At 46.1% G+C, this 15,235-nt stretch overlaps 1 protein-coding gene across 11 annotated transcripts in view; it reads right to left on the bottom strand.

Moving 5' to 3' along the window:
- The window catches only part of SLC5A1 (solute carrier family 5 member 1), a 102,971-nt gene that overhangs the window by 10,005 nt on the left and 77,731 nt on the right, over window positions 1-15,235 (bottom strand). For 8 of the 11 annotated variants that reach the window (XM_081542206.1, XM_081542211.1, XM_081542204.1 and 5 more), the window contains 6 exons: window positions 6,848-6,953; window positions 5,721-5,801; window positions 4,305-4,525; window positions 3,923-4,058; window positions 2,584-2,691; window positions 121-271 (listed from right to left, as the gene is read on the bottom strand). In XM_081542206.1, the coding sequence (XP_081398332.1) occupies window positions 121-271; window positions 2,584-2,691; window positions 3,923-4,058; window positions 4,305-4,525; window positions 5,721-5,801; window positions 6,848-6,953 (803 nt within the window). The remainder of the gene's footprint in view (window positions 1-120; window positions 272-2,583; window positions 2,692-3,922; window positions 4,059-4,304; window positions 4,526-5,720; window positions 5,802-6,847; window positions 6,954-15,235) is intronic. The other 3 variants (XM_081542214.1, XM_081542212.1, XM_081542213.1) reach the window with 2 other exon arrangements.

Genomic DNA, 15,235 nt, shown 5'->3' on the forward strand with positions numbered 1-15,235 from the left:
TATAACTTGCCACAGTGGTTACTCTCATTCTCCCCAGCATCTACCAGTCTTCCCCATCTTGAGGGAACCTCTCTGGTCATTCAAGTTGTCATGGGGCTTGACAGGGGGAGCTGTACTTACCTTCCTGCGATCATGAGCTCCTTCTCAGATGCTCGCTTCCGGATCTTGGTGTAGATGTCCATGGTGAAGAGGGTGCTGGCGCTGTTGAAGATGGAGGTCAGGGAGCTCATGAGGGAAGCCAGCATGACCGACAGCATCAGGCCTCGCAGCCCTGGGGGAAAGGGAGGTTCTGAGTGGTACACGCAGCATTTCAGCTCTTTTGTGCTTGAAAAGTGTGACAGCTCAAGGTTTTTTGCCTTCTGACACCATGCCATATTATTTGATTTATCTCTCCAGGGAGATTAGACGTTTTAAGGAATGGACTGTGTCTTTAAATTACACACATGCAGTAAATGCTCTCCAGTTGGATTGCCAGTGGTAGTGGTAGTGATGGTAGTGTGTGTGTGTGTTTCCATCTGAGCTTTTATAAGGTCTCTCATCTGAAAGATTAATGATAATGGAGAAATATTTAAACTAGGATTCAAAAGATGAGGTTTCAAGAAAGTGAAAAGATAGCCATAGAATGGGAGGAAATATTTTCATATATCTAATAAGAGTTTTGGAAAACTATTCTATCATCCTCTAGGTATTATATCTGTAAATAATTTTATAGTTTTGTTTTCATCTACAGCCTAACAAGAAGAAAAATAAAGGTTGCCTATTCTGATCATTTTGTCATTTGCTGGGAGAGTGTTTTTAATGGTTCCTCTTGAGAGTCTATCATGTAGACTACAGACTATTGGAGCTATAGTAGGAGCTACAAAGATCATCCAACTCTCTCATTTCTCAGTAATAGAATAAAATGTCCATTTCAAGGAATTAGTCTATAGGGCTTCAAGTCCTAGTTCTGCCCTTTGCTCAGACTGATTCACCAGTTAATTGCTAAGCTGGGATATAGCTCTCTCCTTTCTGTATCACCTCTTATCAAGCTCACGTTCATTTATTCACTCAACAAATATTTGTTGACCATAATTTTACAGCAGTCCCGGAAACAGATAACGGCACATCAGAGTAGCATGATGGAGACAACAAGAGAAGGGAGATGAATAGAAGCAGGTAACATGGACAGACTTTGGAGAGGGATTGGTGGGGTAATATTTACCAGCTAATGAAGAAGGCTGCATCTGCAAATGAGATTTAAAAGGAATAGCTGGAAGGGATGAGGAGAAAACAGGAGATGGTAGTAGTATAGAATCCAAGAGGAGGGAATAACTCAAGAGAGAGGAGTGATCAATAATGCTGAATGCTACTGAGGAACATATGGAAAATATCTATCTGATCCAGCATGGGGAGGCCACTGGGGGATCCGGTGTTTACAGAGGCCAGATTCCAGCCAGAAAGACTGGCAGTGGTTTGTGCAGACACAATATTTGGTCTTGCAGGCCACGCAGCTTTCTATCATGCACAATCCACTCTGGTGCAGCGTTCAGAGCTACCTCACTCAGGATCTGCAGGTCTAAGGAAACAGCATAAACACCCCAACAGAAGCAAGAATGACTAAAAGAGCCATGATCCTTGCTAACTGCAACCTTAATGAATAAGCAGCCCAGCTCAGTGGAATTGTTAACTATTACTCCCATTTTTATAGAAGTTGAATACAAACAATTTGCCCAAGGTCATTCATCCAGTCTGTGGTTTAAAAAAAAAAAAAAAATTCCTCAGTTCTCACCTTCAGCAGAGTTAACCATGCCAGACACTGCATGACCTTAGAAAATCACTTTCTCTGTGTAGGCCTCAATTTTCTCAACTGTAAAATGAACAGGTTTGACTAGATGATCTTCATGTTTCCTTTCAGTAAAAAAATGTTGTTTATTCTAAATTTTCCTGATGAATATCTTTGAATTTTTGGTCCCCTGGGGCCCTAACCTAAAGAGATTTCCATGCCTTAAGCCAGAACTAGATTTTCCGTCAACATGAAAATGAACAGTAAACACACAGGTCTACCCCAAAACTAACTCTTGTGAACTGTAAGTCCTCACTCTCCTGGATTCCACGTTCTCTACAGTGAGACCCCCCTGGTATCCGATCTACCCACTGCCTTGAACTTCCTCATTCTAGAGCTAAAACTGCCCTTTGCCCTTCTCTCCATGTTTTTCCTTGGAAAAACCTAGGAGTCAATTCATTCTCCAGGTAGAATTCCATTTAGTTCAAGCCTCATGTTAATGTCTGTTGGAGAGCGTCAAGAAACCTTAGAGCATGAAAACGTTGTGTTTCTTCCCTCACACGTTTTCAGATGGTCTCCTTCCCATGCCTGACTGATGGATGAGTGCCAGGACTCACAGAGCCCAACCAAGCCAGAGGTCTCCTTCCCACTGAGGCAAAGGCAAGTTCAAATACTGAGGACCCCGGGGTGAGACTTTCTCTCCTAGACCCCCCAGGTTCAGAAACAGCTTTGCTCCAGAAGGCCCACAGACAGCTACGTAGATAGAGCCCAAGTCCAGTCAGCCTTCCAAGAGAGACCCTGCCAGCCAGGACAGCTCTCACCATTGGGCATGAGCTCCACCACCAAAGTCGGGTAGGCGATGTTGGTACAGCCAACCTTTGTGCCGCAATATTTCTCACACTCTGAGGGGACGGTGCAGGCAACTTTGTCTGAGGAGAGATGAAGAGTCATGTCAGCAAGCAGACATCGGAGAAATGTTTCCAAGATTCACCTTGTTAAGCAGGTGTGCGTGCTAGGTGCTCAGTCATGTCTGACTCTTTGGGACCCCATGGACTGTAGACAACCAGGTTCCTCTGTTCATGGGATTTTCCAGGCAAGAAACTCAGTGGGTAGCCATTTCCTTATGCAGGGGATCTTCCCAACCCAGGGATCTAACTAACATGCGTCTCCTGTGTCCGCTGATTCGGCAGGTGAATTCTTTACCACTAGCGCCACCTAGGACAGCGCTTCAAACAGGACATTCCTGCCCACAGCCCTGAAGTGGCTTCACAAAGAACGCAGCCCCCAAGAAGCCCTTGCATGCCATCCCCCTGCTCTGCTGCTCCTGACCATCCCAAGCTCTGCCTGGGGAGGAAAGACAGCTCCTAGGCAGAGGAGGGAAAAGCGAAGAAATGCTTAGGGAGGAAAGCAGAGGGGATAGTCCCCAGACTTTAGCTAGCTACAGATGTGAGAATCAGACCATAAAGAAGGCTAAGCACCTTCGAATTATGGTGCTGGAGAAGAGCCTTGACAGTCCCTTGGACTGAAAGGAGATCAAACCAGTGAATCCTAAAGGAAATCAACCCTGAATATTCATTGGAAGGACTGATGCTGAAGCTGAAGCTCCAGTACTTTGGTCACTTGATGTGAAGAGTCAACTCATTGGAAAAGACCCTGATGTTGGGTAAGATTGAAGGCAAAAGGAGAAGGGGGCGACAAAGGATGAGATGGTTGGATGGCATCACCAACTCAATGGACATGAGTTTGAACAGATTCTGGGAGATGGTGAAGGACAGGGAAGCCTGGCACGTTGCAGTCCATGGGATCGCAAAGAGTCATACAGGACTTAGCAACTGAACAGCAACACATACCATAACCTGGGGGTGTGGGGGGACACAGGGCAAAAGATAAGTAACTGTTAGCCAGAAAAAGCCTTGGCTAGAGGCATGTCATGACTTCAGAGAGTCTGCAAAAGGGGAAACCGTGATTGTCTATGTGAAGACCCAGGGAACACAATTACACAAGTTCTGTGACCTCAAGTCGCTCAGCGTCTGGGGCAGGGGGGACAATAATGCTTCGTAATCACGGCAAGAGAAGACGAGGGCAGAAAAAAGGAAGAGGGAGCCATGGGGGTTTTCGAAGTGGGAAAGAGAGGTTGGCGAGTCCAGCAGAAGGTGTCACCTGTGAACAGGATGCGGCTGATCATCCCTGGCATCACCATGAGGAACATGGGCAGCAGCTTCATGTACCCACACATGATGCAGCCGGCCTTCACGTGTGACATGTTTTTGGCGGAGAGGCAGCGCTGCACGATGACCTGCCAGGGAAAGCCCAGTGAGGAGGGGTGTCAGCAAGAGACCTCGCAACATGTTCTGACCAGCCCAGCTCCCACCACCACCCCGGGTCGTCAGCCTGGCACTCCCACATCACCAAGACTCGGCAGCCCTCAGACCACAGGAGCCTGCCCTGCCTTCCCCAACCCCACAAGCTGCACAAAAGGCAGGAGGCTCTGCAGCACCCTGGGGAAGACCCTCTCTCCTCCCATGTCCAACAGCATGGGTACCTGGTCTGTGCACCAGTACCACAGGGAGATGATGGTCAGCCCAAAGATGAGCCCAGGCCAGGGCAGGTCTCCCTTGAGAGGATCTCGGAAGATGTGGAAGGAGTCAGCCCTCGGGGTGTAGCACTCTTCCTTGATGGTGGTGTTTCCGTAAGAGATCACAGTTGGAATGGCATTCATGTATTTTGTCACGAAGGCACCATACCCTCCCACTTTGTGGAAAGCTGGAAAACATTGGTGACAAAAGTCAACTTCCTGAAACTCTCAGCTCTTCACAGCAGTTTCTTCTGCAGATGCCTGAGAAGCCCACAGCCAGAATTTGCACTGTGCAGTCCTGGGCAAGCCATCATCCCATTCTGAGCCTCAGCTTTCTCATCCATAGAATGGGATTACTGACCCTGCCCAGCCCCATCAGGGGCTACTGTGTGGGTCCAAAGCAATAACCTGTGAAAGTACTCCAACCATGAGCTTCTTTACAAAGGGCAAGTATTTGAATTATTAAAAGATAGACCTTGGTTTTGAATCAGATGCCAAGATTCTGCTTTCCCCCTCCCCACCTGCTATCCGCAGGGGCCTTTGGGATCCTGGACACAGACTAGTGCCCCCCCATCCCAGCAGTGTGGTGGGATGGAAGAGGATGGGTGAGGACATCTGGAGCTCTGTTGCACCTTGGCTGTGGGAATAAGGTATTCCAGCCCCTGCCCTGCAGAATAAGGCATTCCTTTCTCCTCCCCCAGTTTCCTGAGGACACCAAGGAAAACCAAATGGAAGCTCTTGGAAAATACAGCATAGAGAGAGAATAAGAGGCTTCACAGGACACCCAGAAAGCATGGGCCCCCTTAAAAATAAAACGGTATTTTATATCCTCCCATAACAAGTATCTCTATTTGTAGGGGTTTTGGTCTTGTCCTTAGGATTTCAAAACAAATAAATCTTCAAAACTGGGGGGACGGGGACTACAGAGTTGCTGATTTTTTTTATTTTGTCAAATAGGGAAGTAAATAAAATGATCAATTCACAAAAGAGAGGACATTTAACATTAAAATGTAGATGACACAATCCAAGATTTAAGATGTGACATTTAAATATATTTAGTCTGATAGATATTTAGCCTTATCTTTTTTTTTTTCGTCCAGTTTCTCTGTGGAGAGAAGACCGTGACAGGCCCATGAGGCCCACCCTGGGGCCCACTAGCCCAGACTGTGTAGAGAGGACAGCAAGGAGTCCAGATATTGCCTGGGCCAGACCCAACCTGAGACCTATAGGGCTGGGGAAGGTGTTCCCCGCACACCCACAGTGATGGCCAATCCAGGCCAGTCTACTCCCCCAGGGAGGGCAGAGTGTACCCAGCTAACTGCCCAGGCCAGCAGCCTCTAACTCTGTCTCCCCACCTCCTCAGCTTGCCCCTGCCCCACTTACCAAACCCAGTCAGGATGAAAGACCCCAGCAGCATAATCACCGTCTGCAAGGTGTCTGTGTAAATCACAGCCGCCAGGCCCCCTAAGAGCAAAGGACGCAATGCATCTGACCTCAGGGGGGAGGGCACCCCGCCGGCCCCCCTCCCCTCCCCACCCTCACCCCCACCCCCTCTCCTCTCCCCTGGCATGTCCTCTGCACCCCTCAGTCGCCCTCCTGCCTTCCCGCCTTTGTCCTGTCACAGCCGTCTGCCACCCACACGTTCCAGCATCTCCACTTTCCACAGAAAGGCTGGGAAGGCCTTGGGAAGAAAGTTTCCCCTATTGGAGGGTGGAGAGTTTGATGTGCTGCTTTAAGCCAGGAGAAGCATCTGCCACCGACGGAGAAGGGGAGAGCAAAGAGGTGACACCTCCCAAGATGTCTGGGGACACGAGCAAGTCGGCCCATGTCAAAGGGCTACTTGCCCATCCACCCCTGTTTTCTCAGACCATCTGAGTAACCTGTCCCCAGTGCTATGGGGCTCCAGCTCGGCAGCAAGTTCCATCACCGGCCCTGCCTGCCCCCAGTCAGGGCAGAGCAGCACCTCTGCAGAGGTGCCCCCAGTGGCTACTCCTGTCTCCAGTTTCTCCAGTCGCATTCTGAGTCTCCCTCTAAAATCCGTGTCTGCCACTCCCCACCTTCCTCCCTAGAGTGCCCCTCAGCCCCTGTCATATCAAACCCAAGGTCTCTGTCAAATGACTTTCAAGACCCCCATACTGTGACCCCACTTCAGCCATCAGGTCTTCCCACCTACACCCCCTGCCCTCAGCTACTTCCCGCTGAGCACCCTCCTGCAGCAGAACGCACCCACCTGCCCACCCCGCCCAGCCCCGCCACTCCCGCTCCTGACTCCCCTGTTCCCACCTCTCCCTGCACCTGACCGGCCCTCCCTGCTTCTCCCGACTAGGCCAGGTTCTCTCCTGTTCCCACCAACACTGGATTTTTCTGGGGCACCTGAAACTGTTCCTTCAAACTGTCTTCTGGGTGGATCTCTTCCTCGAGAGGAGAAGCCATGTCTCCTCCTTCCTTTCACCCTTCACAAGTGCCTAACCCTGAGCTGCGTTGGGGCTGAGCCATTCGAGGGGACTCACCTGTGATTGTGTAAAGGGCGGTGATTGCCAATAAGATAAAGATGGCCAGGTAGAGATCCAGGCCCAAGGCCAAGTTGATGAATATGGCCCCAGAAAAGATGTCTGCCTGGAAGGAGAGGAGAGGTGGGTTTGGGGTGAGAGAGATCAGCTGAGTCACGTCAGTCAGCTGCAGGGACAGGTAGGAGGGCTTGGAGAGGTTAGCAGAAACCAACTCCTAAGTCATGTTGATGCCTGTGATTTCTGGGGCCCCACGCTGGCCCACAACCCCTTAACCTTTGGCTGAAATTTCACAATTAGCGGTTCATATCCTTACCCCCAGTTGAGAATATGAAAGACAAACAGTGCACAATTCCATGTATATGAGGTTTCTAAAATAGCCAAACTCATAAAATCTGAGGCTGGAATGGCTGTTACTAGGGGCTGGGGGAAGGTGGCGTTATTAATCAACAGGCATAATCTCTCAGTTAAGAGGAATAAGCTCTAAAGATCTGCCCCACATTGCACCTGGTCAACAATATGTATTATACACTCAGAATCTGTCAAGAGGTTGGATGGCAAGCTAAGTGTTCTGACCACAATAAAAGTAAAAATAAAAAACAAAAGGAGAACTTCCCTGGTGGTACAGTGGCTAAGAATCCGCCTGCCAATGCAGGGGACACTGGTTCAATCCCTGTCCGACAGGATCCCACAAGCGACAGAGCAAATACTGAGCCTCTGTGCTGCAACTACTGAAGCCCATGTGCCTAGAGTCTGTGCTCAGCAATGAGAGAAGCCACCACAAAGAGAAGCCTGTGGGCTGCAACAAGGAGTGGCTCCCACTCACTGCAACTGGAGAAAGCCCAAACACAGCAACGGACACCCAGCACAACCAAAAAATAATAATTAATTAATTAAAAATAAACAAATAAAACTAGCAGAAATAATAGAAAAATAAGAATATATGTGAAAAAACAAAAGGATATGAACACCTGAAAGAGAATCCTGCTCTATTCCTAAATTTCCCAAAAAGCTTTATTCAAGATGATAATAAATATTCCATGATTATAAAAAAAAAAAAGAATTCTGTAAAAGAGGCCTGTGAAATGCTGAATTAAACAAAGTTAAAGCAGTTTCTTTACCATACAACTTCTCTGAGCCTTTACCATACTGTGAATCCCCAGGAGAGAAATGTAGTAAATGACCCTCAAACTCACTCAGCTGTGGAACTCTGCCAAGGAGCAACTATTAACACCTTGAGGTTCCTCACAATTCACTTTGTGGGCTGCCTCTGTGAGCTGTTATCCCTCATTTACACCTCAGTGTAAAAGGTTTATCAGATCTACTCCCAAATACAAGTGGGAATGCTGGAGTCTGCGAGAGGGAAAACCACCCTCACCCTGGAATGGAGAGAGATGTAAACACCACCATAATTTTATCTCCTCTGTCTAGATGGGATCCATCTGGATTCAAACACAGCCAGAGCATCACCAAGAACCCCCTGTGTGGCAGGCTTGGTGAGAGATGGCTTTAGCTAGATCGGAGGTGCCCAATCTCTGGGCCAGTACCTCCTTGTCAGATCAATGGTGGCATTAGATTAGAAATAAAGTGCACAATAAATGTAATGCACTTGAATCAACTCGAAACCATCCCGTGCCCCCCAGTCCATGGAAAAATTGTCTTCCATAAAACCAGTCCCTGGTGCCAGAAAGGTTGGGGACTGTTGATCCAGATTATCTCATGTAAGTTTAGGGGGAATCTCTCCCTCTTCATTCCTGAATTCACTAGTGCTTGATGCAGTTATTTTTCTCCCTGACTCATTTAGCCCCATAAAGAACTTTCTACCTGGCTGGTTGGTGCAGTTAAACCAACAGAGAGCCCTGGAGTCACCCAAAATGAATGTTCATGTGGTCTCCAAAATACTACCAGAAGGACAGTATTAAGGGATGATGGTGGTAAACCTTTTGTTTTCAAATCTCTAGATGCAAAAGAACTAGGCTTTCCCTAGATGCAGTGCAAGGACTGTTTTATTGCGTCAAACTGAACACATTTCAGAGCATGTAAGGGGCCACCCAGCCAGGCCCTGGGGAAGGGCGCCCTTGCATCTTCTCTCGATTCTTATCGTCCCCTCTGCTCCTCCTCACAGCTCCTCGGGGCCTCCAGTGGCTCAGGTCCCACCCACCAAATCTCCTATTCCCTGCCTCTTGGTTGGCAGAGAGCTCATCTCACACCAACTCCAAGCTTCCAGGCTAATGCCTGGCCTCCTCCCCCAGGTCGGGCCTCTTGAGGACCTAGTGCCTTAGCTCCCAGCAGATTCTCTAGTCCCAGGGGACCTACTGTCACTGCCTTCCCTGGAAGAAGAGAGGCTGATCCAGGACGTGGGGAGAGAGATGGCGACTTAGAAAGAGACCTCCGCCCTTAGGGTTGGTGGTGAGAGGACCTGGGTTTTATCTCCAATACTGCCAGGATAGGTCTGAGTGACCCTGGATAGGACATTTCACCTCTCCCTGTCTCAGTGTTCTTATCTTTAGAGTGGGAAGCTGACTCCCAGGGCTTGTGATCCTCAGTGGCTGGAAGCAGAGAAGATCTGCAGCTGAGGAAACATTCCCCTTCCAGGTCTGAGACCTCTTCCACCTTGCCTTCTGGAGCAGCTAAGGCTGAGGAGGAAGAAAGAGCCCCCTGCTGCACAAAAGCCTCGCTAAGGGTGGAATGGCCACTCCTGCTAGACTCTGCACTCTGGGCCACGTGGAACTGTGATGAGTGTTGACAAAGTCGGTCTCTCCCCTCTGAGGCCTCTGTACTGTCACTAAAGTTATTTCAGTTTGAGGGGTTCCATTCATTGGAATGCCGTTAAATGTGCACACTGTAGATTCAGTGAATTAGCTAATAAGCATAAGTGAGCTATAAAAAGATTGCAAGGCTGTTTCTCCTGCCTTTAAAATGCCCTTGGTTTATCTTCCAGAGTAGTTAATTTGTAATGCTTTATGGCAACACACCATAGCAGACTATGACACCCTCATTAATATTTGCTTTGCCACCATTAGTCACAAATAAGTAACACAATTCCTAAGACAACATTATAAATGAAGTCTATAGAGACTATGGGAAGTGTTGGGCTAATCAAAATCTTGCTCTTATAATATACACTGTTTCCAGTTAACAGGACAGCTAAAGAATTTCAAGAAAACCTCCCTCATGAATTATGAACTCTTCCTTGAAAAATTCTTCCTCTTATGAGTCATTCTTAACTTCAAGAATGAATTCTTTCTGCCCTTGGAACCCTGAAAGTCAGCAGGTGTGACCAAGGACATGATAGCCAAGCTTACTGTTAACCCCAGGCACGCTGACATGTCTTGGGGTCTCTTAGGTGTCCACACATTTCCCCACTTCATAAGAATAGTTTTTCCTCCATATCTAGGGGATTTTACAGTTGACCAAGAACTTTTAGATACATACGTTGTTCTAATTCTCAAAACAAGGTAACAGGACAAGTAAATTGACTCCACTTTATAGATGAGAGAGAAAAAGTCAATGACTTGCTCAAGGGCTAAACTCCAGGTTTTCCATCTCCAAATCCAATGACTTCCCACAACATTCAAAGGTAAATGTCTTCCTTTCTGGAATGTTTTTCTGCAGAGAGCAAGGTCTTTTTTTAATCAAAAAAAATGTGTTTACTTCTTTTTAAAATAAAATAATTATGTTGTACGATTTCAAAACAATAGCACAGAAAGTTATACATTGAAAGTTAATACAGTCTTGCTTCTATCACTAGACCCAAAGATGACCACTGCTGAGAGCCTTTCATCCACCAGAGGTTGTTTAGGTGGCTGGCTGAAATCTTACATCAACTATCATGCTCCATGGCCCCTAAAAAATGATTGTGAAGATGGAAATATGGGGAAATGTTTACAGTTTGATACTAAGAAGGGGGAGAATGACTACAAAATGGCTTGCCTATTCTGAATGCAGCTCTCTAAAGGAAAATACACACTGTAGGCCAAGTCAAACTGTGAAAATGTCTGTGTCAGAATTATAGGGTTATGGGGGCTTTTCCCCTGCAGATTTTCTTACATGCCATCATTATATTTTTCTTGCAGTTCCAAAGGTGAGGAAACAGAAATTTAACAGCACAATATATTCCTTATGGATATATGGATATATACACATTTTATAGTAAAAATATTCTTAAAATAGAAGAATACATACCAAGTTCAAGATAATGTTTACCTTTTAAGAAGAAGGAAATGTGGTCAAAAGGTTATAGATGAGCCTTATCTATTATCTTTTATGTTTTATTTCTTTTTTTTAAAAAAATGATAAGCTATTTAGATCAATAGAATCTTGGTGCAACCACCTTCTTGGTGGTTGGCTATATTATTTTTTGTACTTTACTGTATATTCAAAGCATTTCATTACTTTTTTATTCATAAAATTTGAGGACTGGATGCAGAGTGTACCATCGGCTTTGATATAAAAGACCTTGCCTCTAATCCTGTGAGATCAATTATTTCATAGCTCATCCCAAATTGCTCCTTCTCTAAACCCCTCTTAACCCTTACTAAAGAAGGAAGGAAGGAAGTGAGGCGGTCGGGGACACAGTAAATTTTCCCAATGCTGCTAAGCAAAACCAATTTGAAGTGAACTAGACATTTATGGTCCTCTAGACCAGGGGCCAGCAAACTTTTTCTGTAAAGGCTCACTTCATATATGTCTTAAGCTTTCCAGGACATACAGTTTCTGTCCAACCTGCTCAACGTCATCTACTGTTGAAGCATGAAAGCAGACCGAAGATGATACATCAGTTAATGGGCATGACTGTGTTCCAATAAAACTTTATTTACAAAAACAAGAAGGTGGATTTAGCCTTTGAAAGCTTGACTGAACAAGCTCTATGGAACTCACAGGGAACAATAAAATACAAATCCAGTTGGAAACCCTCTTAGAGTAACTAATCTCATTAGCTTTGGGCAGGTTATTTAATCTTAGTTCTGATGCTTTGAAATTCTGTGATTTTATATGCATGCATTTTCTGCCCATTCTAGCCCGATTTGTATCAGAGCACCTAGTAAATCTTGCCTGGTAATGAGGTTTGAGATGGAGAACCCAGTTATTCAAATTTCTCTTTCTATTTGTCAGTGAATGCACAAAGTGATAAGCATTCAAAACTTTAGCAAAAGCCAAAGCTCTTATTTTCAACCAAAGATACAGAATAGATAGCAGGGTTGCTATAAAAGTTTATTGCAGTTGTGATCTGTGATAAGAGTCCCAGGAAACATACACAGGGATGTTTGGTCATCACAAGTAATTCATAAAATCTGAGGCTTTATCTCAAGTGATTCTGTACATTTGAATAAGAGACATGATGCCAGGAAATTTTACAGCACAGAATGCTTCTCCGAACTTGATAAGACAGGGTGCTAGGGTGGAGTGGGTGGACGGGAAGGAGCTTATAAAATTCTGAGGAATACATGCTTGTACTCAGTCACTCAGTCATGTCCAACTCTTTGTGACCCCATGGACTATAGTCCACTGGGCTCCTCTGTCCATAGGATTTTCCAGGCAAGAATACTGGAATGGGTTGCCATTTCCTTCTCCAGGGGATCTTCTCAACCCAGGGACTGACCCCAAGTCTCCTGTATTGGCAGGCAGATTCTTTACCACTGTGCCATCGGAGGAGCGCATGGAGGAATAATCAAGTCTGGGTCTCAGAAACTCAGAGTCCAAAAGGACATGGCCACAAGATGGCAGCCAGAATCAAGACTCCACGCCACCCCTGGTCAATGGCCTGAGCCACATCTGAGACACTGCACCTGAAATGCATTTCACTTTTTCTCTCCTATCAATTATATGCCCACTGGATCCCAACACCCTCCCAAAGCCTTCCTGTCAGGTCCCTGGTTGTTCCCTGTCTGGACGTGGATCTCAAAAGGCCACTCTTCTTTTCTTTTCCATCATAAAATACCTATGCCTCCACACACACAATAGTGATTAATCTCTGTTTGTGTGCAATGACTACCTTATTTTAATTAATGATTCCTTTTGTCCACAAACCCTGAACTCATGTGCATCTTAATGTGAGCTCCCAGCAAGTACAGTCACTATCAGGGTAATTCTTCTAAGGATTTCATGCTCTGTGACCCATGGTGAATCTGAAGTCAGGCTAATTTTTAAAGACAAAGCCTTGCCTGTCTGGCCTTCCCTGTCCCTCCCCACTGCATAAATGGCCTACTTGCAGATCCTTCATACATCCAGTGTGAGCTGACTTCTCCCTTCACAGACCTCTCAAATCCCACTCTCAGAGACGCGGTTATACTGGAAGGTCACTTAACTGGCTATTTTACTTTTCCCCCAGTTCTTGAATTTTGATCTGTTTATACTGGACTTAGAAGACCAGGGGACATATTGTTGAAAGTACCAGAGACTCTGCTTCTCAACCTAGCTCTGCTAGTGTTTAACCCCACAAAGCCCCTTCCCTTCTCTGGTCCTTAGTTTCCCCACTGAAAAATGGGAGCGTCGATCAGAGAACTAGATAATCTATCCCACTCTGTTATCCTATGCCTTCATCCCATCCAAGCACAGAGAAGAATTGTGAGAATACAGACAATGGGACTAGAGAGACCCAGACTCCAGTCTTGTCTTTGCCTACACTAGCTACATGATTGGAGACAAGTTACTCAATTTCTCTGAGACTCAGTTTTCTCTTCCATGAAGTGGAAAATAAGTAAAAATCCCCACCCATGCCATACTCTTATGAGGACTGGAGATGGAAGAAGTCAAGCCCCTACTGGAGACTAAATAAAAAGATTGGCACAAAACAAAAGACAGAGGTCATCCTTCATATGCATTTTTCAAGGGATCACTGGCTCTGGGTACTGGGTGGACATTGGGCAAGGCCTCCAGTAAGCAGCCCCAGAAATCACACAGAAAAGGTGCAAGTTGCTTCAGTCATGTCTGACTCTTTGTGACCTTCTGGACTGTAGCTCACCCAGCTCCTCTGTTCATAGGACTCTCTAAGAAAGAGTACTGGAATGGGTTGCCATATTCTCCTCCAGGGAATTTTCCCAACTCAGGGATTGAATCCATGTCTCTTACGTCTCCTGCATTGGCAGGCAGGTTCTTTACCACTAATACCACCTGGGAAGCCCACAATCCATACTAAGTACTATTCAAAAGTAAAATTCAGAAGAAGCCAAGTGCTGGAGAGAGGATGGACTCCATCAGGATCTGAGCTGAGGGAGGCTGACCCTCAGGTACCTGTGGGCTCCCACGTCCAGGAGGTTTAATCAGTAACCTGAACTATAGGTGAGGCGATTGGGAAGGCAGACAGAGAGGCTGAGCCCTGAGCTTATTTATATGACTGCTGCTACATTGCTCCAAGGGCAAAGCTCAGCCAGCAGACTTTCCCTCACCTGAACTGTGGACTTGGAGAAGGTTGGCTTCCAAGAAAGGGAATGCCGGTGCCCACCTCTACATGCTCACTAGACAGGTGCGACCTCACAAGCTGAATCAGGGAGCAAGGAGCGGTCCCGATCAGCTTCTACAGGTGCCAGGGTCACCTCCGCACCTTTCTGCTGACACTCCTTTCCTCCTCTCGCCCCCGCCCTCCCCTCCCTCAGGAAGCCCGATTTCTCCACCCCTCTCAGCAACTCCCAGTCCAGGCTATACACACAAGTCTCTAAGGAAATAAGACTGAAATGCTCAGGGTTTTCATCTTGTAACTAAAAACTACCCTGAAGGAAGGGAGGAGAAAGTGAAGGAGTGGAATCATCACACAAGCCAGTCAAGGGCAGCAGCCCTTGACGTCAGGAAGCTGGGGAGGGAGAGAACAGTGAGGCTGGGTGTCAGTCCCAACTCCAATCAAAGCCCTACGGGCCCAATTCCTGAGCACGTGTTCCCACTGAGACCATTCAGTCAGGACATAACAATCGCCTCAATGGTTCTGGGAGAACTGGACGTCCATGTGCAAAAGAATGAACTTGGACTCTACTTCACATCATATACAAAGATCACTCAAAGTGGATCAAATACCTCAATGTAAGAGCTAAGACTATAAAACTCTTAGAAACAAACATAGCATTCAATCTTCATGATCTTGGATTTGGCAGTGGATTCTTAGAAATGACACCAAAAGCACGAGCAAGAAAAGAAAAAACATAAATTGGACTTCGTCAAGATTTAAAACTTTTGTACATCAGAGGACACTAAAGTGAAAAGACAACCTACAGAATGGAAGAAAATATTTGCAAATCATGTATCAGATAAGAGTAAGGTATTCAGAATACATAAAGAACAATTTCAATGCAACAACAAAAAGACAACCCAATCAAAAAAATATATAAGAATGTAAAAGGTAATAATATAAAACAGGAAAATTATTGTGGTAGTCTGAAAATATATATATATATACATATG

Source organism: Giraffa tippelskirchi, chromosome 11 (genome assembly GCF_054371585.1).
Source record: "Giraffa tippelskirchi isolate mGirTip1 chromosome 11, T2T-mGirTip1v1.2.pri, whole genome shotgun sequence".
Taxonomy (NCBI): Eukaryota; Metazoa; Chordata; class Mammalia; order Artiodactyla; family Giraffidae; genus Giraffa; species Giraffa tippelskirchi.